The sequence below is a fragment of the Acomys russatus genome, chromosome 18 (genome assembly GCF_903995435.1).
Source record: "Acomys russatus chromosome 18, mAcoRus1.1, whole genome shotgun sequence".
NCBI lineage: Eukaryota > Metazoa > Chordata > Mammalia > Rodentia > Muridae > Acomys > Acomys russatus.
Window position 1 is genome coordinate 6,372,386 of NC_067154.1, and position 26,193 is coordinate 6,398,578.

Below are 26,193 nucleotides of genomic sequence, written 5' to 3' on the forward strand. Positions count from 1 at the left end.
CTTGAGCCAGGCTTTGTTGATTTTGCTCACTTGAAGTTGGGACCTATTATCACGGACTTGAATAGGCCTAACTGCCTTGTTTAGGGGGCTGGGGACAAATGCCACCTTGGGACATTTTCCAGCGGGCCATTGTATCCTTAACTGGGACATCATACCTGAGTTTCCTGGGATGCATGTTCTGCCCCTGTAGCTAGGACACACACTGCAGCTGCCTTCCTGCTTTTAAAGCCACTAACTGCTCCAGAGGCCATTCTGTGCCTGATTCCTTGGAGCCACTGTGGCCTTTGGAGAGAGCTCTGTGGTCACATGGGGTGGTTGGCTGGGACAGTGACAAGACTGCCTTATCAAGGAGGACCCCCTTTCTTCTCTTCAGTTCTTAAGGCTCCCATTCACCCTCTTTTTCTCCTTCTCAGGTACCTTCCTCCACACTTGCCAGAGAACCTCTAGCCCAGGGACATATAGGGGACATGTTGAGGAGTCAGGGTGTCCCCATAGTCGTCCTTCTCCTTGGAGCAGCTCCATGCTTTCTGCCCTCCTTTCAGGGATGATGAAAATTAGCTGTATGGACCCTGGGAGCCATGATCTCTCCCAGACCCGTAGGAAGGCACACATCTTTCTGGGCGGTTTTCTCAGCAACTTTTTTCACTGGGCAAAATGAATGCAAATTCATAGGCATCTTGCAGGAGGCCCGTGGAGCCAAGCCTATTAATTATTCAGCACTAACCTGGCACTTTGCATTTGCAAAGGTCTTTATAAATAATTTTTTTAGTAGACTCTTCCCTCACAGCGTCTCAGCGTGGCGAAACAAGGCTCCCCGTTTCTTAGACCATAAAAGCAGGACTCTGCTTAGAGTCCAAAGAGTCAAGTCCAAATCTAGGTAGCCCCACAAATGGAGCCATGTGATCCTGGGACAGTCGCATGATGTCTATCTCTGGTTTGGGGTTTCTATGGGGGTCTAACCCTTGGTAAGTTTTCTCTAGCTCAGGCCACAGAAAAGGTTTATAAATGGAAGTGTGGTTTGAAAACCTTTGTGGATAATCTTATTTCAGGTGTGCAGCGAGAAGCGTTGAATCCCAAGTGGAAGGGCAGCCATTAGCACAGGACACTGCAAACCAAGCCTTTCTGGGTGAAGGTCCCTGGGAGAACACAGGTAAGTGGGTTCCGTTGCTTGCCAGCCCACTGCAGTGCTGCTGCAATCTGAGAAGCTATCCTAGAATGAAGCAGAGGGCAGTGAGCATACTGTGTTCACTGTGAGCTCAGCAGCAGCTTGGAGCTGATGCCTTCCTTCACATCCCCAGGCTGAGCCTTCACCAAATAGTGTTTATTTCCACCTTCCTCAGACATGCTGGGATCCCAGGGGGAGAACACCTGGGACTGCCCAAGCAGGATGCTGCCCCTTGGAGCCCCACATCCTCCATACTTATATGGACTCTGTGCCGCCATCTTGTCCCCCCACACTGGACCCTTCAGGCCTAGCATCAGGACTACCTCCCTCAGTTAGTTCAGGGATGAGCCAGCCCCCTACACAGAGGCAGAAGTCTGTTCCTACACCATACAAGTTTCAAGAGTCATGTGGCTGAACTCTCCTTAAGCTTAAGTGTCCCCGTAATAAAGCTATTTTGCAGAGGACCCCCCAGCCCAGAGCCAGACACCAGCCTCTTTGGAAGGAAGGAATGGATTTTTGCGATGCTTTATTACAGGAAGGAAGTATCCAGCTAGCACCCAGGTGGCTTCCTGGTTGTCCTGGGTAGCCAGTGTGTTCATTCAACCGCCATACTACATAAACACATGCACACATCAACAGTAAGACAACACCATTCATACACACATGCAGAGAGAGAGAGAGAGAGAGAGAGAGAGAGAGAGAGAGAGGGAGGAGACAACCATTCCACCCCAATCACACACATACAACCATCAAGATAAACACACACACACACATATGTACAGAGAGAGAGACATCCCACTACAGTCACACACATATAGCCATCAAGATAAACACACACACCCCACCCCCAGAGAGAGAGAGAGAAAAACTGCTCGACTACAGTCACACACATACATCCATCAAGATAAACACCACACACATACACAGAGAGAGAGAGACAGACACACAGACACACAGACAGAGACAGACAGACAGACAGAGAAACAGCCATCTCACAGCCAATAAAACCACACACACACACACACACACACACACACACACACACACACACACACACACACACACCACACAGTTAGCCCTCTCCCTGCCCACAACTGTGGCCAAGGACACCCCGTTTCAGGTGCTCCCAGCAATACTGACTATGAGCTGGAATAAATATGGGCCTGGGAAGGGGAAAGATGACTGGCAGAGGGCCAGATCAGCGGGTGTCCCTCCTGCTTCAGTCACCATGGCAACTCCAAGGAGGAGGAAAAGGGCTCTGGTTAGTGCTCAGCTTGTGTTAGCAGGGGTGAGGGGAGAGAGGGGGGTTGGAGGAGGGACGCTGTGTCCCCTCCTCCCATCCCCGGCTGGTCAGTGCTGAGGCACATCTGCCAAGCACGGGTGGGTGATCCTATCACAGGCCACCCCTTCAGGTTGGGTGAGTTGGATAGAAGCTCCCCACCCCGTGTAAGATAAGCATCGAGTTTATCATTAAACCTGGAGAGATATGCCTGCCAGTCCCAGGAAGCCCAGAACTGACACTTCCGCCACCTGAGAGAACTGTAGAGCCCACTGAATGCTTTTCCCCCTCTTCATTTCATCCACCGCATGGCGCGCTATGACGTCTGCAGCTTCAGAGAAGGACCCCAGACCCGAAAGAGACGACAAGAAGGGGTGGGCGGGCTGTGACCTCAGCTCATTTCCTCCTCTGCTCTACAGCCTTGGAGGCTGCTCAGAGCACAGCCTGTGGGTAGAAACACATGGAGCTGTGGAGGCTGCCTGCCCTAGCATGTGGATTAGGAGGCCAAGGACATTGTCCTTAGTTGGGCCACAAGGTTCTGATGGAGTTTGCCGCTTGGTGACACGCACCCAGCCGAGTGACACAGACTTCCTTGTACTCATGTGAGTCCTATCCAGTGAGCAGGCCTGGCTGGGCACAGCTGTACAGTACTGGGCAGCCACATAGTGTTGGAGAGTGAAGGCCAGACTCACTGAGGACTGCCCATTCCCTATACCTGCCTTGCTAAGAAAAGTCAGATCCTGAGGGCGTTTGATCCATGGTGTGGCCAGTTCTTCATTCTGGAAGCTTCACTAAAGACTAAGTAACTGGTGGAAAGTTTTCTACATAGATGGGACTCAGAAGGGAAGTAGCCAGCCCTGTCCAGATAGCATGTTCTAGAAAACAGTGCGACATCCCCAGGGAATGTGGTGGGAGGTGTGGGCTGTCACCAAGATAGCGTAAGCTATAGGCTGGCCACTCAGATCCCAACTCACTTTGCCCAACTGTGTAGTCTAGAGGACCTGACACAGCCTTGCTTATTGTATACATGTGGCATGTAGTCACAGTCAAGGCGGTCCTCAAGGTGGGGACAACATCACTGGACTGCAAGAGCTGAGACAGAGCTGTCTATCTCCTAACAGTTGTCTGCCAGAAGGTATATGAGCCCTGTCCTGTTGAGCCCCAAGCTCAACCACCCTGCCACCATCATCCTATCCACACCTACCCAGCTCCAATCCTTACCCAACTAGTTCTTTCTCATCTCTGTGCCTCAGTTTCCCCATATGTTGAGATAAGTATGCAGTCACAGGTCTTCAGGCTCATGAAATGCTCTTTCCCCAGAGGGCCTGACTTGATAGGTATTAGAAGCTCGGCAGTGTTCATAAATAATACCTAGTAGCACAGTTGCCAGGGCAGGAGCCAAGACACACTGTAGAAGATAAAGGGTCACAACTTGTGGAGTCCCCAGAGAAACATGCAAGGGTGTGAAGAAAAGGACCGCTTAGAAGGCATCTGTATACCTGGTCTCAGGCGTAAGGTGAGGCATCAGTGGGAATGTGGCAGAAGATAGAAAACTTCCAGATCTCCCTAGCAGGATCCTGTTCCCAAGAACAAGCCTCTTCAGCATTGGGGAGCACCTTGTAAAGTCAGAACAATTGAGGTTCAACTGTGGTAAAGCCCTCTGGGGACTATCATCATTGATTCTCTGCCTGTGCTGAGCCTGGGTGCCCATCCATCCCTATGTTCTAAACAATGTGCCTCTTTTCCTGGATGAAGATCATAGTCTTTTTCTGGTGTCGCTGGGCTGGGGTTTTGTGACACAGGTCTTCTGTTTCCAACCTGTAAAATCAACCCAAAGCACTGGGGTTCTTGTACCTCTTTCTGGCAGCAGAAAAACAGTTTCCAGGTGACAGCAGGGATTGTCACCTTGCTGTGGTAGCCCAAGAGAGGCTCATCTCCAAACAGCCATCCAGGCATACAAATGCTTGCTCCAATTGAGCACCCTGCTGCAGCCCATTAGCGGAGGCCCAGAGCACGTCATCTTCCTCACAATGACCCCTGGATGGCATTTCTGCTAGAAGGAGCAGAGGAAGCATAAACAGGCACACATGGCAAACTGTCACCCTGTCCTCACCAGGTGCCACTTGCTGTTGACTGTAAATTAGGAAGCAACTATGAATGCCGACAGACTCCATAAAAATGTATCAAGAGGTTACATCCTGTTACTGCTCATCCTGTTCTCAAACACAGGCTGTGCCTCTGTGTGAGGGACACGTGGACATGTGGGAGAAGAAGTCCTTTGGGTGTCACAACATTTCATGGCATTGCTTGGCTCTCGGTTATATTTGTCGCCCATACAAGTGAGCTGCACAGCCCCTACTCTAGCCAAGGCAACAGAAAGCAGTGTGGTTGTAGGGCTATTGGGCAGCCACAGGCAGTGAGATGAGGTAAAGGCCAAGGAAGAAAGCAGGCAGACACAGGGCAGCACCGGAAGTCCAAGCCAGCCCCTGGTTATTTAGTGGAGACCATTGGCTAAGAAACCTCTGCATTTCACAACTGTCTTGGGACTGGCACCTATGTGGCCACGTGTGAATTCTCACTGGCTCTTCATCTGGGCCTCACACACTCCAAATTCAGAGCTCAGGCCCGAGCCTCTGATTGGCCAAGCTCAAATCACATACTTAAATATAGCAATCAGAGCCTTGGTAGAAGGAGACTGGGGGTTGGTCTGGTGGGCCCAGAGAAAACCACAATGATTGTCTGGCCTGCCTCTGGTTCCGCACAGCATGGGAGCTCCCTGCAGAAAGCAAAGGAGAAGCTTGGTTGTGGCATAAAAATAAACAAAAGCCAATACCAGCAAGCGTTTGCCATGTTCTTTCACTTCCTTTCCTTACTATGGGCTTCTGGTAGCCGGTTATAACTGTTGGGAATCCAGCTGAGAGTAGCTGAGGTCCCAGAGGAGACTCTGAAGAGCTCTAGCATCAGAGTCTCCATTGTAGGTCACGGGTAACCGAACAAATGTCTGTTCACCTCAGGTGGGGAACCAGTGACGGACCAAAGAAATGATGTACCCATGCCTAGCTTAGTGAACCAATGGCGTTAGGTGACAATTGGAGTCACCTGTAAGAACCCAGGCTCCTTCCTCACTGTTGAAGAAAATGCCACCTCCTGCTAGCAATTGTTGATTGCTTATGTTCCTCAGGAAAGGTGGGCCTCGTGAGTTCCTCCCTCCCCTGACAGACCACCAGTGAGCCCAGTCTTGTGTAGGTCTTCTGTGGGTTCTGTCAGCTGCTGAGAGTTCAAAAGATCAACAGTCTTGTCCTGTCCAGAGAACAATGTTCCACCACAATCAGGCTTCTAACAAGGTCTAATTGGGGGGTGGGGTGGGGCTCAAACTATCTTGTGTGCTTGGTGTTATACACCGGCAAATGTTTTCTCTGTGATAGCAAGAGGTCCCTAGTAACCCCCAGTGACTGCTGGAAGGAAAGCCAGCTTGGGGTATTAGCTCAGTTAAGTCACATGACTATTACTGGCATGAGAGGGGATGCCAGTGCCCTAGGAACTGAGGGGTGGGGTTCCTCTAAGGAAAGTGGAGTGGTCCCTCTGGAGGACAGAAAGCAGGAGAAGCCACCAAGTGGAAATGGCCGCCATACAATGCTGAGCACCAAGGAAGTTCTCTCTTCCTCAGTTCAAAGTCTCAGGACAGGGCCCAAGCTGAGTCTGTTCCTGATTTGCCTGGAGAAGGGGACGGGAAGAGGCTTTTAAAGATCTCTGTGACCAGGCACACAGCGGTTCAGACATATTCTTGTTCGGGCACTTCCCAGTCAGGGCAGGGAAGGGGTGGGTGTGGCAGCTGCTGAGGACGGATAGAGGAGATGTGCACAGGAAGCCCGGGAGCTGCACCTCTGCTTCTCTGAGCCCGTTCAGCTGGCACACACACATGAGCAAGCACAGGCCACAGAGACAGGGGTCTGCTCCATGTGACCACTCGTTCTGGGTTGGTTACAGATGGCAGCACTGTGCTAAGTTCTGGATCCAGGATCCAAGTACTGGGTCACACTGTGAACATCACAGTGTGGTAGATGAGACCAGCACGAAGGGTTTGGTAGGGGCTGGAGAGATATCTCAGTGGTTAAGAGCCTGGCTGCTCTTCCAGAGGACCCAGGTTCAACTCCCAGCACCTACATGGTGGCTAACAACTGTCTGTAACTCCACTTCTTGGAGATACGACAACCTCGTCTGGACTCCTCAGTCATTACACACAGGTAGTGCCCAGACATACATGAAGACAAAACACCCATACACATGTATAAGTAAATCTTATAAAAAGAAGATTCTGTTATAAATATGATGGTCTAAGAGGAGCAAGAAGTCCAGCCATTAAGTGATAGCCTAAACAAAGACAGCAAAGGCTCAAGTCCCAACTTCACTGCTGACTAGTTCTGTGACCTTAGGCAAATGACCACATCTGTCTGGGCTTCGGTCTCCCCATCTGTACAATGGGGACAGTAATCTGTGCATCCTGTGTTAGGACAGGCTTGGTTTTTAGAATGACTCCTGGTATGGTTGCTCTGAGCAAGTATTAGCTAATCTCCCAGTGACATCATTGTTTTCCTGTGTTCCTGTCATTACCAGAACACAGCACTCAGCCAGCAAAGATTAAAGAAATCTCCCGGAAGGAGAAGGGCCTCAAATCCCTGAGAACTGAGGTAGAGAAAGGAGTGGGGGAAGAAACAGCTATACAAAGTTATGGGATTTAAGGGGGGTGCGGGCAGAGAGAGGGTGTATGTGTGTGTGTTAGATTGTATCTCCTGAACAGGAAATGATGGGCCCCAGTGGAAAGAGTTGTGGAGAGCATTAGTCAACAGACCCCTAGCTTTCCTCTGCCCAGGAGCCCATTGGGGAAGTGAGTTTGAAGGTTTTTCCGGATGAACAAATTATCTCATAATGAGACAAGGTGTTGGCTGAGGGATGGAACTGTACCCACCCACCTCCCCCAGCCAGCCTAGGAATTAGCTCACAGCTGGCGAAGCCTCCTGTGCTGGCCTAGAAGCCAGGGAGCATGTTTGAACAGCCCTGTGTGCAGAGTGGGTCTCCAGGCCCACACAGCATTTCTTCAGAACGGCTGGCATGTGCTGTGTGCAGAGTGGGTCCCCAAGACCACACAGCATTTCTTCAGAAAGGCTGGCATGTGCTGTGTGCAGAGTGGGTCCCCAGACCCACACAGCATTTCTTCAGAATGGCTGGCATGTGCTGTGTGCAGAGTGGGACCCCAAGATCACACAGCATTTCTTCAGAAAGGCTGGCACACCTGCAAGGCTTGTCCCTGCTACAAATGGGGTGTCTGGTACAGGAGGCATACCTGAGCCTGGTGGGATTATGGGATTGCCTTCCTTCTCCAGCGGTCTTCCCGCTCTGAGCTAGCTGGGTACAAAGAAACAGGCTGGAACTATGTGGTGCTGTGTGTCCAGGTCCCAGATGGCAACTGTGTGGCCAGCTCGTGGAAGCACCTCACTTTTCCCCTCTTTGTGCTCCCCCACTTTGTAGCACCCACTCTCTCCCTTGCCTCTTGGATTAGGGTGAGCCTAAAGAGACCAAGTATACCCTGTACTTCATGAAAGAAGTAGATCAAAGGCTCCCCTCGGCCGAGTCAGCTCACTGAACTCTTCTTGCTCAGACCTTCTCCGAGTCTATTCAGAAACAGTAATTAAAACAAAGCCACCCGGTGAGACTCAAATGGGGACCCTTACCTAACCCTGCAGGCTGCCACCCACTGCAGAGAAGCGTGCAGGAGTAGGAAGGCCCATCCCCTCTGTGTTGTCTCTCCCAGGATTTGAAGAGTAGGAGCTGCTCATCAGCCTGTCTAAATTGGACTTTGACCAAAAAGCTCTGCTGGCTGTACCAGAGCTTCCGTTGTGTGGGGAAGGAAGCTGTCTGGGGTTCAGCTGCTCCAGGTGTACTCAGAATGAAGGCTGAGCACCTCAGCACGAAAAGCAGACAGCAGGCGCCAGAAAGCCACTCCCAAGTTTTCACCCTTGGGAGGCCATCATGAGAAACTGCAGGGCCAGAATATCAGGAGAGTCCCAGCATGCTAACAGTCAGAGATAATATGTGAAGAGACAGATAGTACTCATCCCTCCCCCCCCCCCATCCCCCCCACTGCCCCCTTTTAAGATTTATTTATTATTATGCATACAGTGCTCTGCCTGCATGTATGCCTGCAGGCCAGAAGAGGGCATTAGATCACATTATAGATGGTTGTGAGCCACCGTGTGGTTGCTGGGAATTGAACTCAGAACCTCTAGAAGAGCAGACAGTGTTCCCCAGGCCACTATCAACCCCTTTTAACAGAAAGCCAGACTGAAGCTCATTGAGCCTGACAGCTTGGAGCTAGGCTCAGATGCCAAGCTCAGCATCTCTAAAGAAGGTTTTCTGGCTATGCACTTGGAGCTTCTGGGAAGCTGAGGGGGCTGCTGAGGGATGGGCTCAAAATCCCCGGGAGGGGCCAGTGATCTTCAAGGTACCATTATCTACCCAAATAAGGCAAGAAATGAAACTGGGCTTCTCTGCTGTCTGTGGGGTGGAACGCTTTTCCTCATTGCCTTGTGACCCCCTAATGGGAGTAAGCTCAGGGCCTGGGGAGGGTTAGCTCTCCTCACAGCCTCGGCTTGAAGGAGTGGTCCTGGGCAGAAAGCTCTGTTCTCACCTTCTTGAGTATCTGTCAAGAAGAACCCCTCAATGATCCAGCCTGCCAGTTTGCTCCCGCACTTCCCCCATCTTGATTTTCTCAGTCCTCACCTCCATCTGCTCCCAATTCCTGTCATGGTCACCTGAACCAATTTGTCTTTGAGCAGGGTTTTTTTTTTTTTTTTTTTTCCTCTCCCCTTTTCCTTTTTATGCTGATTTTATTCACGATCCCTAAAATTCGGAAACAGTTTCATACATTTCAATACGCAGAAAGACAATTGTATTCCATCCATTCACTAAGAAACACAGCCACATCTCAAGTGGACCACACTCACGGGAAGAAGGCTGAGCTTGTATGAGGTAACAACGGTGCGTCCTCAAATAGAAAATGTATGGAGATAGAAATCAAATCATCATCAGGGTGGAGATAGTGCCTGTGTGAGGGCGGCATGACCGTGACCTCTTTGTGTCACCATGAAGCCAGGGGATTAAAACACACACAAGTCCATAACCATCTCTGTTTCTTCCCTCCTTTTCCACCCAAGGACAGCATGTGCTCCAAGAAGCCGAGCCTATAGCTTTTCCTCTGAGTCTCACCTGGGATGTGTTTGCACACTAGTTCATTCATGCTTAGAGCTCACCAGCTCTTGTGCATGAGATGCTAAAGCGCAAGGCCTCGGGCCTGTTTCTAACTCAGCTGCGTTTCTACCTACACCTTGGTGGGATGGACTGAGTCTTGCCTTATACCCTTCCGCTAGAGCCATGGTGATCAGCTCAGAGCATACATTAGCTGGATCCCTTGCAAGGTGCTGCTACCACTCTAGGTAAAAGTGAGAAACAGCTTTCCAAAAGAGTGAGCTTCACAGCCCAGCCTCCCACTGGCAGCTTCTGATGTGTTTGCTTTCTCTGAAGAGGTGAGGTCAGGTGTTGTTGTTGGAGCCGGAAGCTGAGTGTGGATGGAGGGTGGGGCTGTGGAGGGTGGCCAGGGGCAGTAGACACCTGTCCTGAGTCCGTGCAGGATCCTACTTGGCTTGTCGGCTGCCTCTGAGGACCTGCCCAGAGGAGAGACCTGTGCCCTGAGATCCAGACCAGCTGGCCTTGTCCCCTGATTTCTCGCTGAGGGATCTAGCTTGGTGAGTCACTTAGCTTCTCGGAGACTTGGGTTCTTCCTTTGTGAATTGGGTATTTTAAAACAAACCTCTAAACTTGCCTCAAGGACTTCCATGAGTTCAGAGAGAGAGAATGGTTTTACAAACAGTGAAACTCCATTCAGTTTTACCAATTGCTCAGCATGAAGTCTGTGAAAAACGCCTCGTTTCTTGCCAAGAACTGGCAAGTAAAAGTCCTGTTCCTGAACCTCAGTTTCCCTCTTGGGGAGTGAGACCAGGGCCAATAGGATTCTTTTTCCTTCCTACAGGCCCACTTCTGGCACTTCGTTCGTCTCTGACCTGCACACGTATCCAGCAAGCATAGAACGATCTTGGAGAAGGCTGTCTTGTCCGAACCTGCCTTCCGAAAAGCATGGCCTCCATAGGATTACGGGACAAATCATAGACCCTGAGCTGCACAGCTGCTCTCAGAGAGACACTTTACAGCCTTGCTTGGCTCCAGGTGCTGCCGAGCCTTGAGATTCGCTCCCATCCCAACGATGCCTTCAGGAGCCATGGCCACAGCTGTATGAGCCCTTCGCAGAGCAGGACTTGACCTTGCTACCCAGCAAGCCTCCTGAGTGCCCTGCTCCCCCACCTCTCATGTCTGGCTACCAGGGCATACTCAGAAAATGTCTGTGCCCCGGATCCAAGTGGAAGAAGTGGGTGAGAAAGACAGGCCGGCGGGGGCAGCCGTACCTCCCGATGACCACCTCCTCAGCCTGAAGGCCCTCACTGAGAAGTTGAGGCTAGAGACCCGAAGACCTTCCTACCTGGAGTGGCAGGCCAGACTGGAGGAGCAGACATGGTCTTTCCCGAGGCAAGCTGCCCAGCAAGAGGCAAGTTTGGAGCAGGGAGCCTGTGGAGGAGGCGGAGAGCCTTTGATACCTCTAAGGGAACCCAGAGAGCTTCTCCCACCTGCCAGGAGTGCCAGCAGGGGTGACAGGCCACTGACCACGGGCAAGCTAGAAGGCTTCCGGAGTATTGATGAAGCTATAACCTGGGTCAGAAAAGAATTGGTAAGTAGCTGGCCTGCAAGAGGCCCAGTGGAAAGTGTGCCAGGCGTGCTCCCTCCCTCCCTCTTTCTGTCTGACTTTGCCTGTGTTCCCATGCGATGTTTGTCCTCTGTCTCTGCCTGCTTCTGCTCTGCACATTCATCTTGCTGTTATGGTGAAGGGTAGATCTCATTTCTCAACGGATACATGGGGTCTGGGTCAGTCAGCCCCTAGTTAAAGATAGCAAGGAAGCCAGTGTTAACCCAAGGGATCTGAGCCCACATTAAGGTGTTGCTCCCTTTCCTCGCCAGCATCAAAGTCTCCTACTCTTATTCCCGGACATGCAGGGGATTCCTAGGGTTTACCTGTACTTAATTCTCTCTGAAACCGTCTTCCCCCATCCAACCACAGTTGTCTACAGGGTTGAGGACCACTACTCACTCAGCAAGCAAGTGGCCTCTTTCCCTGAGCTGGGAGTTGACACTAGCTAGATAGTGGGTCTCCCTGGGTGACCCGCTTTAGGAAGGACTCTCAGTGTGGGGTTCTTAGCTGTAAGTACTGGGACTCGGCGTGGGAAGTGCTGATTAACAGTTCAAGGTGTACAAGAGCTGCCAGAAGGGGACAAATGACTGGTGACGGCTGGGGTGAAGGCTTTGGCAAAGGATGTTGACTAAGAGTCTGCCCAGAAGTCAGGGTGGGTCAGGCATTCCAGATGGCATGAGTGAGCAAAGGCAGAGAGGATGCTGAGCTGGGCAGCAGCTGGATCCTTTTACTGCCCACAAGCAAAACAGATTCCCATCCGGAACCTCTCGCCACCGCCACCGCAAAAATCCTGGGAAAGGAGGTGGGGCATTGTCCATCCTGCCCCAGGAAAACCACTAGGCTCCCCTAATAACAGCAGCTTCTTAGCAGAGCCAGACCTGAAACAAAGCCAGCCAGATCCACGCCCACCCCTGCTTTAGCTGCTTTCTGTGAATCACCTACAGGACCATCTGACTCCCAAGGAGCCAGCAGTCCAGGGCAAGCTGCTTTCTACTGCTGGGGTAACTCTCTGGCAGACAGGAAAGCAGAGGCCTTCTTGGTTTGTTTTTCTGAGTCCTGCAAGATGTTTCTCCACTGGGGCCTGAAATTCCTCATAGGTCGAAATAAAGCATTGGGGTTCAGGGTGGTAGCAGCTCAGGAGGTTGGGTATCTGGTTATTTGGCTACCTCTTTAGTTGCCATTGAGACTGCTCAGAAAATACTATTCTACTGTGTATGCTGTTAGGGCCAACCATGGGTATGCTTGCTCTCTGCTTTGGCAGAAGACAGGGCCCCTGTGGATTCTTGCTCTGTGACCCCAGGGTGCTCACAAGAGTATGAGAGGTGGAGAGGTGGGCATGCAGGGCCAGAGACAGACCCTGAGAGCTGTACCCTGAATTCCTGAGGCTAACCTGCTTTGATCTGTTTTTCACATAGGAACAAAAAAAATATTCCCATTAGCCAAGGATGCAATTTGTTGGTTTGGGGTTCATCTGAGAGTTTATTGCTTCTAGGAGCAGAGTTGTTCATTGTTTAAATAAGTTCACATTCCTTGTGGGCTCCCCTTTGGAGTGGGGAGCAAGGAAAATTTTCCTCTGAGTGAATGGAAAACAGTAGGGGTGTCCTTGAAACTTGCTAGGCACCTCCCATCACCCTGTAGATAGAAAGGTACCATGGGAGCTTTGCCAAGATCCCAGAGCCCCTGCCACACCCCAGACCATTGAAATGAACACCTAGGATATGATGCTTAACATCTAGAACCATCAAATAAAGGGTGATTAAAGCAGCACACAGCCTAGGCTGAGGACTTTGAGATCTACTGGGCACACTCACGCCTGCTGCCAAGACACATCAAACCAAATGAGGCAATGGTGTCCTACCCAGAATGCTGGCTAAGAAGAGGAGGCCAGCCATATTTAGGTAACTCAGACTGCAGGATCCCAGGGCAAGACAGTCATGGTTAGGACTAATTTGGCTGTCAAAGGCTGTCTGGTACAGACACAAGAAATACGTGCATTAGTGGCGTGCCTTATATCTGCGTAACGCTTTCAGTTCTCCTGGGTGACCATGGGTGGGTGCTGGTGAGAACGAGGACAGCAGATGTGTCACCGTGCTCACTGTGTGCCGGGGGCACTTCACTTATGCTACTCACTTCTCATTGTCATGTGACCCCGCCTTCCCAAACTCTCATTTTCAAGAAGACCAAAAAGACTCAAGAGAGGAACGCTCGGCTGGGAATGAGGAAGCTGGCATTTGAACCCTGGGCCGCCAGGTCACTTTGCCAATGCTAGTCTTAGCTGCTGCCGCAGAGGACAGCATCCTCCATGGGCTGAATGAGGAAATGAGGACCACTGTGTTCCGGTCAGTCTTACAAAGGTCCCGTGCACTTGCGCCATTGCTCTCACCACACAGATGAGCTCGATGAAGCTCCTGGGAGCCAGTGAACCTGACTAGGAAGTGACATAAGCCACGACTCAGACTTAGCTCTCTCACTCTTGGGAAATGCAGGAGGGAATCTGGTAAAATGACTGGGGAAGGCCCAGCTGGAAAAGCCATTTGGCCTTGGAGCTCCAAATGTGCATACAGAGCCCCCACCCCCACCCCCGTCTCTTTTATGGGTGAGGGTTATGTTCTGAGGGTCTGAGATAGGGTCTGGGATTTGGGATTTCCAATATTCCAAGGGACACTACGTGTCATGTGCCGTACCACATCTAGAGTAACAGGGAATCAAGAGACCCCGGGGGACTGTGAAGAGACTTCAGGGGACAGATCCGATCCTGGAGTCCCCAAGCTTGAGCTCCATGTCCTGTCCCTGCCCCCACAAAATCAATGATCACTAGGCATCCCCGGCACAGTGGTGCAGGAACCCCACCTGCTTAGCAATGCGCGCCCCACCACACACACACACACCAGAGGCCACAGCAGCTTCAGTGTCCAATTCTGCCCTGTCAAAGATCAGACACCAGCAAAGGCAGCTCGTAAAACACCTAGTTGGAAGCCAGAAGCAGCTCGGTTGAGGTGTTTGAGGTGCTTTCTTCTCTGTTTCAGTGCTATTTTTTCCCCTAATTTATCCTGTGTTCACCATCAAGAAGGTACCTTTAATATCCATGTACTTTTAAAGCCCCAGTGAAAGTAGTTTCCATAAACTTTATTGTGCTGTGTTTATTTAAATGCCGAATCAAGGTTTCTCTGTACCTGCCCCCACATCCCCCTTGCTTATTTGTCAGAGCATTTGCTCATTTGGGAATGTAGCCTTTCTCCCACGTGTCTGAGGAAACAGACTGCAATTCTAGTCAGTATGTGGGCTTCCCCCACTCCACACTGCCAACATTCAACTCAAAGGAAGCTTGTCTATAGTCCTGGGAATTGCATTTAGAGACCTTCCTTCCCATGTTAGGCGAGTGCCCCTCCATGGAACTCTATCCCTGGCCCTCCTCCTATTACACTTTTGGAGTCAAGGTCTGGCTAGGTTGCACAGACTGACCTTGAATTCACACTATAGCCCAGGCAGGTCTTAAACTTGAACTCCTCCTGCCTCCGATGCAGTTTTAGGCCTCTGCCACCAGGCCCTAGTTTTAATGGGAGTTTTGGTCCTAGCAGAGGGCCATGTGCCTCCATCCCATCTGTGGTCCTTCTGGGAGAAGTTAAAACAGCCAGGGAGGCAGTTGTGCACAGGAAGCATTGTCTACCCTCCCCTGCCTCCTCTGGGGCCAGCAGAGAGAGAGGTTGCAGGATCTGGACAGGTTTCCAAAGCAAAGAAGGGGCTGGAGGCTCCCTCCTGACAGTCCATCCTGGCTTTCACCCCCAAGGTATGGCATGTTACTGCCAACATCCCTGTCGACCTAAAGTAGAATGGCTTTGCCTTTGGCTAATGCACTGGGGATATTGGGAAGCAAATCTGCAAAGGTCCTGAGGCCGTCTCTGAAGGAGTATGCTTCCTGGACCACTGCACTGAGCTCCTTCACTCTGACACTTTGCAGGCTGAGCCCTGGGCCACATGGAAGCAGTTACGGCAGGAACAGGGCCTACCACTTAAGCTTTGGGGTCATCCCACGTCCCCCATCTGATCTCCTGACTCCTTTCTTGCTCTCTCAATACACATCTTGAATCTCCATGCATTCGTTGATTCTCAAACTGTAAATATATGATATCCAACTAATTCCTGCCATATGCTCCAACTAGATCTAGAGACCATATCGCCAGCCAACTTTAAGCAACTGCAGCCTCTGTGCGTGGTGGTGGTTTGGGGTCAGCTGACACCCCCAGGCAGAGGTATACAAACTCATTGTCCTCAGGGTCCTGGAAAATAGCCATTGTGATCCTTTGCTGATTCTAGACTGCTCTGCTTACCAGAAGGTCACTGCCCCTGCAGTGAAGGTAGCCTAGTGGGGGTGGTCTGGGATGAGGTGGTGGCGGTTCTGGAAGTCCATGGCTCTGGGCAGCAGGAGTCCTCAGCTCCTACCAGTCATGTGTCACGGCCAGTCGCCTGCCTTCTGTCTTGTTTCCGCAGTCTTACTCAGGAGTGCCCTTGACAGCCAAGGAGGTAAGAAACAGAGCCTAGAGTGGTGGCGCACACCTGCAGTCCTAGCACTCAGGGAGGGAGAGGTAGGTGGATCTTTGTGAGTTCGAGGCCAGCCTGGTCTACAAAGCAAGTCCAAGACAGCCAAGGCTACACAGAGAAACCTGTCTCAATAAACAAACAAAAAACAACCAAACAAACAAACACAATAAAAAGAAAGAAAAAGGAACAGGGCCCAGAACACCTTCTGCTCTGTGAGGGGCAGACAAAAGTAAAACTCTTAGTCTCCCAGGCTCCTGATGCACTCTGTGGTGAGAACCCGAGAATCCATTGCACCCACACTGTCTGTTAGTTTCCTGCAGGTGTTTGGTCTCTGCAGGCAGAAGGTGTTTATAGTTGTTAGAAAACAAGAAGAAAGCTGACAGGTGCTAATCAGGCAGAGCCTGTGTGTCAGAGCCGCCAGCCACCCGGAGACCCAGGTTCTGGTGGCGTCCTGTGGCCTCAGCTGGATAACCAGTCGGAGTTCTCAGTGGTAAATTTTGGCTAGCACACAGCTCCGGCATGCATGACACCAGCTCCCATGATCCTTATCTGCTGGACACCCAGCCAGATGACAGGTCAGCTCACTGTGTGGGGTGGAGGCGAGTGATAATGCCGGGAGAGAGGTCTCTAAGGTCCCAGAGCGCATTCATGGAGGGTTCCCAGAAGCCTGGACTGTTTGATCCTCCCATTTTACAAAGGAGAAGACTGAGGGGTTAACTGACAGCCAAGGATCTGGCTAGGCCTGATAGAATGGCACTCACCTGACTCCGGGGCCAGGAATCTTTCCTGTTTCAGAGGCCTATCATGTGTTGATGTTATGGACCACATGCTGCCAAAGGCTCACATTCAAAGCCTCATGGATTCAGAAGAGAATGCTCTAGGCCCCACAGGGTTGCGAGCCACACCTCAGAACACGTAGCTGGGACCTTTGTGTCTCAGGTGAAGGGGATAAAATACTCCAAGCCAGTCAGCCAGAGTTGGCCTTGATTCATAAGAGTCCAGATGTCTGTCTGCCCAAGCCTGGTCTCTTCTACCCATGAATAACAGACTCTTCGTCTGGGAAGGCACTTAATTTGTTGAGGTTAGGAGGACTTTTATTTTGAATCCAGCTTGAGCTACATAGAGAGTGCCAGGCCAGCCAGGGATACTCAGCAAGACTCTGTCTCAAAACAAACAACAAATACATAGAGAATTTACAGATAAAGGACTAGGAGGGGAAAGACATCAGAGCACAGGTGACATTCATTTCTTCTTACTAATGTCATTGTTTCTATTTTTCCATAATTTCCAGAAATTTATAAAATAGAATCTCTCTCTCTCTCTCTCTCTCTCTCTCTCTCTCTCTCTCTCTCCCTCCCTCCCTCCCTCTCCCTCTCTCTCCCTCTCTCTCTCTCCCTCTCTCTCTCTCTCCCTCTTTCTCTCTCTCTCTCTCTCTCTCTCTCTCTCTCTCTCTCTCTGTGTGTATTCAAAGAGAAAAGGCCTATTAAAAATAAAAGGTCAAAGAAAGAAAAGTATTGGGTTCCTTTGTCTTGCCACTGTAGTTGGAAGGCGTGCCTCACCCTGCAGGCTGCAGAAAAGAGTCTGCTAGAACAAGATGAGAGAGCTAAGGCCTTCCATCCCCAGACATGCCTCTGAACCTGAGAGCTTTGAGAACCGTCGCCAATAGGACGGAGCTGGCCCCAGCCCAAGGCTTTGCCCACAGTCCTTCCTTCTCCCATGCAGTGTCCAGAAGGAAACAGAGGAGCCGGTGGACTGCAGCTCAACAGAGGCATAGCGCAGGGCAACCACGGGAGGCCAGAGGGGATTTCCCATCACACCACATCCCAGCAGTAAGATGAAGACCTTGGGTGGCTGGGCTGTGGAGCTGAGGCAGGTGAGATGGGCTCTGGTGTTCATAGACAGCTCCCTCGAGAGAAGGCAGACATCACCCTGGGACCTGCAGGTGGAGCCCTGCTTAGCAGAGGGGAGAGCACCCAGGGCATTTGTGTAGGACAGGTCCCTCCAGGCTTCTATGGAAGTCCATGCTATAAACCTGGAGCGGTTTGGGGATTTCTTGAGCAGCCACAGCTGACAGTAAAGCAGCTGGCCCAGTAACTGGTCATGGGTGGGGTGGAAAAAGCGTCCATCTGTAACTAGATTAGACTTCTGATCCACTGTACTACATCCTACTTGCAGTGTACCTAGTCCTCCCTAATTTGTCACCGTAAAACGGGGGTGACAAGTACCTATCTGTCAGGGTGTTGAGAAAGGAAAATAAAGAAGGTAACCAAAGGCCAGAGTCAGCGCTGTGTGTGCTTCCTCCAGGCACAACACTCCATGCTCACAGCACTCTTGATAGCATTGCCCCTGTTTTACAGGTAGGAGAGCTACTTATCAACATGGGGATTTGAACTCCTATCGGCCCAGCCTCAGAGCACACGCTCCAAATGGCTGCCTTATCCACTGTTCATTCAGTCAGTAAGCATGAAGGCGCCTTCTGCTTACTCAACAAATCCTCTCAACTCCTGGCACAGGGCTGTGCTCTTCTCCAAAGTCAACTTCGTTTTGCCCTCCTTCCGAGAATTTAATTTTCTCACTGTGTATGAGGAGGGGTCTTATGCTTATACACAGGCCAGCCATGGTGGTCTCAAGTATCAAAAGGGTTAATTAAGTCTAAGCATGTCTTTAGGATGGATAATCCCTTTCTGACATATATATTATATATTAAATATATATCTAAATCAGCATGTATATACATATGATTTATAGTATATGTTAAATATATATTTAAATCAACATGTGTGGACCTCTTACGGGGTATGGTAGTATATAATTAGATAAGTGTGTTTGTGGTGGTTGAATCAAAACGAGCATTTCCACTACCCCTTCTGTGGTGGGAACACTCCTCCTTAAGTTAGACTAATTGTCTGGGTATCATCAGACTAATAGAACTGGGCTAGGGCTGTACTGCAGTGGTAGAGTGCTTATCTCCCATTCATGAGGCCGTAGGTTCAATCCCCAGTACTACCAGAAGAGTAGTGGAATGGATTTTCCCTGTCTTGATGCCCATTGCCAAGTCTTTCTCTATTTCCTCATCACCTTCCCAGCCTTCAGGGGTCTCTAACGTTAACTTTACCACCGATGAGTAAGAACATGTGGTTTTTGTCTTTCTGTGCCTGGCTTATTTTACTTAACACAACGTGTTATCTGGTTCTGTCCACATTGCTGCAAACATGAAGGTCTCACAGTTTTAAGGTGGGATAATAAATTGCATTTTTAAACATCATTCATCCATTGGTGGACATCCTGGTCCATTCCATGTTTTGGCTATAGTGGACAGTCCTTCAGTAAATATGGAAATACATTAACTGCTCAGGCAGTCAAGGTAGTTCAGTGTGTGTGTGTGTGTGTGTGTGTGTGTGTGTGTGTGTGTGTGTCTGCCTTATGCCTTTACCAGATTTTTGCTTGTTTGTTTGTTCGTTTGTTTGTTTGAAACAGGGTCTCACCCTACATCTCAGGCTAGCCAGAATTTATAACACCTCCCAGGCTAAGCTTGAGCTGGTGTTCTGCCGGTCTCGGCCTCCTACAGGCTGGAGTCACCGGTGTGTGGCCTCATACCCAGTTTTGCTGCCCTTCTGATTTGTATTTCCCCTGTCTTTCCTAAATGTTCCTGCTACTGTCGTCTTCTGAGAGATGTCAACTCAAGTCTCCACCCATCCTCACTTCCTCACGTCTTCTGCTTCTCTCTGTTGTGTGCCCCTTCCAGGCGCACTGTCGTCCTTCACACACCAGGTGCTGATGAAGAAGGGGAGAGTGGGTAGGGGGCAACTATCCTTTTCCCTTGTCTACAAAGGGCTCACACCTGCCCAGAGATGTTCACCCTAATAATGGGTTGTTTGGGGACTGGAAGCCAGAGCCTCTGGTAGCTCTGAAAGTCCAGCCTCTCATAGAGAAGGAAACAGTTTGTCTGGGGACCCTCAAGTATGAAAACTTGAAACCCTCATCACATCTTTAGAGCTTCACACTTGTCAGGAATTCCCCAGGAGTGCTTGTAGGGCCCTGGGCGCTCTTCCTAGCCCTGGTCTCTGGTCTGACCTACCCAATCCATACAGGCCCAGGAAGGAGACCAGGTCCAACAGAGGAGGCAATAGAACAGGTGCCCTCCTTCCTACTGAAGCAATCCAGGGGACTGGAGCCAGGTTGTCAGCTCTCCAGCCCACAGGCCAGGCTACTGGGCTACAGATCACAGGGCCTTCCCCCACTGTGGGGAGAGGCCACTCCCACCTATAGCCCAGCTACCTCCTCTCCAGGAAACGCCCACCTCCACCTGAGTCCACAGCTCCCCTGGACACCAGTTCACAATGTGGAGCCTGCTTCTGGGAACCTTTGAGTTTTTCCTTCTACAGGTTCCCAGAAACTCAGGTTTCCATTGAGCAAGACACCTAACCCGTACCACCTGCCTCCTTCCACCCTCATCAGTCCGGCATTCCTAGGGGTAAAACTAAGGTTAAAGCGTGCTGCATTGTTCTGGCTCTACACAGACTCCAACACAATACTGATTATAACAATGGCTGACATTGTACATATCTGATTATAACAATGGCTGACCTTTGAGTGAAGCTAGGCAAACACCCGGACAGAATACAAAGACTGTTTGCAAGCCTCAAGAATTAGGTCTCAAAAAAAAAAAAAAAAAAAAAAAAAGAATTAGGTCTCAGCTGCCCAACCATGTGGAAATGGAACACGCCCTGCCCCTTCACATGTGCTGAGATAGTTCCTGGCCCTCACACCCACTTCTTTCCAGCATCCATCAGAGACAAATGGAGGCCCTTAGACTGCGACAGCATCCACAGGAGCCCCAGACTTAGGGACTAGACACATACCTTTCACCTTGATATTCTCTTTCTATCTGTGCTGACTTTTGAACACTGATCGCCAGTCTCCACACCCTTGCAAAACCTTTTCTGTTGCCCAGCAGCTCAGAATGTGATTATTCCAGCTGCTTTCACATATGTGGGTCACATGTTTGTCCATTTGTAGCTGGCTAATGTTACTTAGCATAATGCCCCCAAGGTTTATCCATGTGTGACAAATGTCCAATCTCCTCCTTGCTAAGGGAGTAGATAGAATGCGCTCATCTGTCTTGCAGTTGGGGTGTGCAGTTGGAGTCCTTGCCTCTAGTTGTTGTGGGTGAAACTCCTGGTCATATGGTAACCGCTGAGTTTATTTGCGACATCCGGGTGATTTCTGCGGCCTTCATTGTCATCCCACCCCTCATAGAGTAAGTGTGAGCTCTACTGTTCTCCTCAGGGAAGCTCTTGGTGTGATCTTTTCCTGGTAAACTGGGGCGTATTTTTACCTGAGAGATTCTCTTCTGGATTCTCCCAGCGGACTCTCAGGCTTTCTTCTTTCATCTCCCCTCAGCCTCTCCTCACTCTACAGTGGGCTCCAAAGTCAGGAAATCTCACCCTTCTTTTTTCAGAGCCCTGTAATTACTGTTTAGTTAGCTAATCCTACCCTTGAGGGTTTACCATCTACCTGAAGAAACAGGCCTCAACATCACCAGTATCTGAGCAGGAGAGGAGTTTGAACAACAGCACTGGCTCTCTCACCTCAGGTCCCTGGAGACCCTTTCCCTACGATCCTCCGAAACCCTAACCCTAACCCTAACCCTAACCCTAACCCTAACCCTAACCCTAACCCTAACCCTGAACAGTGACATCTCAACTCTTTCAGCAAGCACTGTGCCCAGATTATGGGATTACTGGAAGAACAGACCACACCCCTGAATCCAGCCTGTGCCTGTCTTCCGCAGAAGGAGGGCAAGCCACCCTGAGGGAGGGATGGAAAACCAGTACATTATTCTACACCTAGCTTTAGAGGACAGTATTCGACCTATGCTGAATTGAGTCCCCTAGGCTGAAGTCTAGGACCAGTGTCCCAGCCTAGGTGCTCCTGTGGGTCCCACGCTGGCCTAGAGGGAAGTACTTGGCCATGAGTAGCTGCCGCCCTGCATTCAGCCAGTGTGGCCTCCATGTAAGGCTTCTTGTCTGGTCTGGAGATCTCTTCTTGGAGACATTAGTTCAGGAAGCATTAGTGACTGGTTTGGCCAGCTGGAGAGGGGCCCTCCTTGCAGATCCTGGGAGAGCCACTGTGTGACCCAGATGGGATCGGAATGCCACCATTCCCAGGAGGGCTGGGCCTGAGTTAGTTTCCTCATCTGTAAGACAGTTAAATATGATGCCTCTGGTCTGGGGTGGGGGGGGGGGGGTCAGGGAAGGGGAGGGGATGTGGAGGGGGAGTAAGGGAAACAGCTCAGGTCAAGTGCAAGGGAGTCAGAGAGCCAGGGTACAGATCTTGTCATTCATGTTATCCACAGTGACCTGTGTCCTTTCGGCATTGCTAAGGGAATTTAGCCATGTGAACTCAGAGAGCATAATGGGAAACGAAATAAACCCATTACGTGAGCATAAACACAGTAGGATCCTGCTCATGGGGCGGGGGGGACTCATCTAGTTCATAGAGGCAGGCAGTGGAATGGAGGGAAGAGATGAGCACATATTTTAGTTGAGAACTATGGAAAAATTCTGGAGTTGGGTGAGGAGGGCAATGGTTGCTCAGCCACGCATGTCCTTAACACTGCTGGACTGTGTGCTTCAAAATGACCAAGAGGAAACATTTTATATTATGTGGATCTTACTTTTTTTTTTAAAGTTTGGAGTCTTAGCCCTTCACATTTAAGAAAAAAAGATTATTGGTTTATTTATGTAGTGTGTATGTGTGTGTGTGTGTGAGAGAGAGAGAGAGAAAGGGGGCAGAGAGGGGGACTGAATGCTCACTAATTTTCTTCAAGGGCAATTGCTCTGTATTCCAAACCCAATGGAGAAAGTGGGAACATTTGCATTCATTTGCATAACCATTGGGTACGTGTGTGTGTGTGTGTGTGTGTGTGTGTGTGTGTGTGTGTGTGTGTGTTGGGAGGGGGGCTCGGTCAGCTCCTGTGCACCTGGAAGGCTACAGAGAAGAGTCTGAGGACACAGAGGTACTGAAACAATAGCCACTTGCAGGTGTGGGTAGAGTAAATGACAGGCTGGAATTGGCTCTAAGGTCAAGTAGGAACAGCTGGTGGCCTGTCTTAGTGACAAAGCTTTTGCTAATGGGAAACTGCTGCCCCAGGAAGCCTAGTGAGGTAGCTGCTGCATTCCTTCTCTGTCAAGTCACAACTGTGAAGCTGAGACACACCTGGGAGCCCTCCGAGCTCCAGTGTCCTGACTTGTAGAATATAGACCTTCACTGCCCTTACCTCAGGGAGGCTGCGAGGTACCGGCAGGGCTTGGTGTGGAGATGGATTTTGAAAAGGGTTGCTGGGAGTTGTTCTCAGCACACCCCTTTCTTAACAGGAAACAGAGATACACAGAGATGCTGAGCACATCATAAACCCTCTACAGGGTCCCCGGGCATTAATCAGCTCTGGACCCTAGGCTCCACTCTACCTAAGAGGCAGAACGGACTTGTCAGCCCGCGCGTACCCGTGGTCGAGCTTCTATCCCAGGTTTATCACCAAGGGCCTTTTTGACAGTTGACTCTAACCTTCCCATCTGTGACTTGTGACAAAGTAAGAAGTTTACTCCACAGGCTTTCGTAAGGATTAACTCTAGTGTGTTAGCGGTACCTCATTCATAGTAAAATGGCTTGTAACTATCAGCTCCATTTTATGATTGGAGCCTTTATTAGAAAACATAGATCAGTGAGTCATTGCAAGAGATATGATGAAAGGAAAAATTAGCAGGGTGCAGAGTGAGGGAGAATCATTCCTCTTTAATATCCCATGCCCTAGTAGATGGCCAAAGCCTGTGTGCATATGGATGGACAGTGCTAACTGCAATCAGGGTTATTAATTACACAAACACCGCACACACACACAGCACACACACACAACACACACACACACAAAGGAGGACATGGGTTGGAAGAGCGGGAGGGCTCTAGGGAGAGTTGGAGGGCAGTAGTAGTAGATGGACATGGTCAAAATACATTGTAAAATGTATGAACTTTCAAATGATAACTAGAGCACGTTATGGCAGCTCACATACATGATCGGGATGTCACAGCAGAAAGCCCCCTCTGTCCTGCCCATCACATCTCTCCTTCCCACCCAGGACCTGGTGTCTGTTACTCCTCTGTAGTCTCACTCTGCTTGAACCTCCCACCCTGAACACCAATGGTTGGGAATGAGCTAGAAGTAACATTAAGGCGGGACTGGCATGGAGAAATATTTAGACATATTTGCTAGCCTGGCACAAGGCTTCATTGGGCAATAATACTTTCCCATGCCATCCGCAGTGTCTTGTCACCTCGCTGAGCCAGGAAGTACGCCTGCTGCCAGATGGACCTGCCAACGATCCATGACTTCAGTTAGGATTCCTAATGATGAGGGCCCTGAGCAGAGCTCACGGAGCTGCACCCACCAAATGCACCCTGCTAACTCATGTCTGGCCTCTCCCCCCCTTGCCCCTCTCTCCAGGCAGAGATGCGGCTCCAGGACCAGCAGCTGGCCAGGCAGCTCATGCGTCTCCGTGGAGACATCAGCAAGCTGAAGATCGAGCAGACCTGCCGCCTGCACAGGAGAATGCTCAATGATGCTGCCTTTGAGCTGGAGGAGCGGGACGAGCTCTCCGACCTCTTCTGCGACTCCCCTCTGGCATCCTCCTTCAGCCTCTCCACACCACTCAAGCTCATTGGTGTCACCAAGATGAACATCAACACCAGAAGGTTCTCTCTCTGCTGAGAAGCCTTGGGGGTGAAGGGGGACCAGAGCCAGGGGTGAGAGGAAGAGGGGTCTCAGACCAAGTTACCCAAAGTGGGTCTCCGTGATGCCGTGTTAGGGACTTGAAAGGCCCCAGGACCTGATGGTAGTACGCTAGGGGCTTCAGCTTTGCATACCTGGGTCTTCATGTTTAATACCCAAAGAGTCTGCAGACACTATGTGAGCCAGGGGTTTCAGCAGTCTCCTCGTGGCCATCCCCGCCTATGTCCTAAAATCACTGGTGCTACGATGTTGTACTCCAAAGGGGACCCCTCCCCGCAAAGCTTGTTTTTACAGAAAGCTCTCCTCAAGGGAATCTGGGAAGATGAGATTGTATAAAGTGTATCCATCTCTCATGTGCTATTACTACCCTCTGAGTCCTGGCTCTAATTGCCCTTAAGAAGGTGACTCAGCAACCTGGGCAGGGATGTGTGTGCTAGGACAGGAAAATGTAAAGATGTAACGAGATGACACACAGGAACGCAGGCTTCTCTTTGATGGCCGCCAACATTCCTGGGACGGAGCTCCGCCCACTGAACTTCAGCCTTGCTGCTACAAGGCCGTGCTATTTCCAGCTTGCTCCGTGACACGTGCACCTTGTATACCCTTGGCGGAGCAACCTCGATGCCCAGCTATCTCCCATCACGACCACTTCAGGTCCTTCACTGCCACCCACAACCCCAGGAGAGCACCTAACAACCCACTGGTAATTAAACCAGGCAGATAGGAGACAGATTTCCCACAAGTGAATGCTATCATAGGGGACATCACAGAGACCAGGAGGTGGGGCCTGATGATGTCATCTGCATCACCTTATCCTCAACACCAAAGATCCCAGGGATCCCAGAAGCCCATCCTGAACCTCTCCCAAGATGGCCTGACCTAAGCAATGCATTTTAATTGACCATGACTGTTAGCTAATGCGTTGCTAATTCATTAATACCTGTCTGATTCTTGTCCAGATGGGGAACCAGTTGAGTAAGCCAGGCAGAGTTTGAAGTTTAGTTTTCAAGGTATTTTTTTCCCCCTAGCAGCAAGCTTGAGATCAGTAAGAATGTTAAGCTCATCAATTCAGGAAAGACTTGGTACAGCACACCTGGCCACGTGTAATCCTGTTAACACAAGGTTCTCAGACCCTGGGTGTGTCTAGTGAGGCCTGCTCATTAGCAGAGGGGCAAAGTGAAGCCAGGAAGGAGAATGGCTTCCCTCTATTTACCCAGATGCTTAGTGGCTATAGAATATTAAAGGGTGAAGTCGTTGTGAGTCAGGCCTAGACTGTTCTTTCTCCTTGCCAAGGAACTTGAACTGCAAAACATGGTCCTGATGGCCAATCGCACACATTGCCAACTTCTCTCTCCCCTCCCTCTCAGCCCCCACTCGTTCATCTCACAGCATATGCCCAGATGGCAGCCTTGGCACATCTCACTGGTCATAGGCCTGCAGTCCACACTGACTATTGTCTGTATATAATGTCTCCTCCTCCTGATAATCCCCACGGGCTGTGTCCACCCACGCTACAACACACCCAGGGAGAAGCAGGAATGGCAGGATAACTGAATGGTCTCTTCCTTATG

General features: G+C 50.4%; 1 protein-coding gene across 1 annotated transcript; it reads left to right on the forward strand.

The window, feature by feature from the left end:
* Positions 1–10,648: 10,648 nt before the first annotated feature.
* On the forward strand, positions 10,649–24,721 carry Fam167a (family with sequence similarity 167 member A). Its single transcript, XM_051160693.1, has 2 exons — positions 10,649–11,277; positions 24,338–24,721. The coding sequence occupies exons 1-2, from the start codon at positions 10,891–10,893 to the stop codon at positions 24,599–24,601; spliced, it is 651 nt and encodes a 216-aa protein (XP_051016650.1). The 5' UTR covers positions 10,649–10,890; the 3' UTR covers positions 24,602–24,721.
* Positions 24,722–26,193: the final 1,472 nt, after the last annotated feature.

Bases quoted from the DNA above. Each gene is read 5' to 3' on its own strand.
- Fam167a (XM_051160693.1), top strand. From the start codon at position 10,891: ATGTCTGTGCCCCGGATCCAAGTGGAAGAAGTGGGTGAGAAAGACAGG. The intron at 11,278-24,337 runs GTAAGTAGCTGG...CCCTCTCTCCAG, and splicing joins CCTGGGTCAGAAAAGAATTG to GCAGAGATGCGGCTCCAGGA.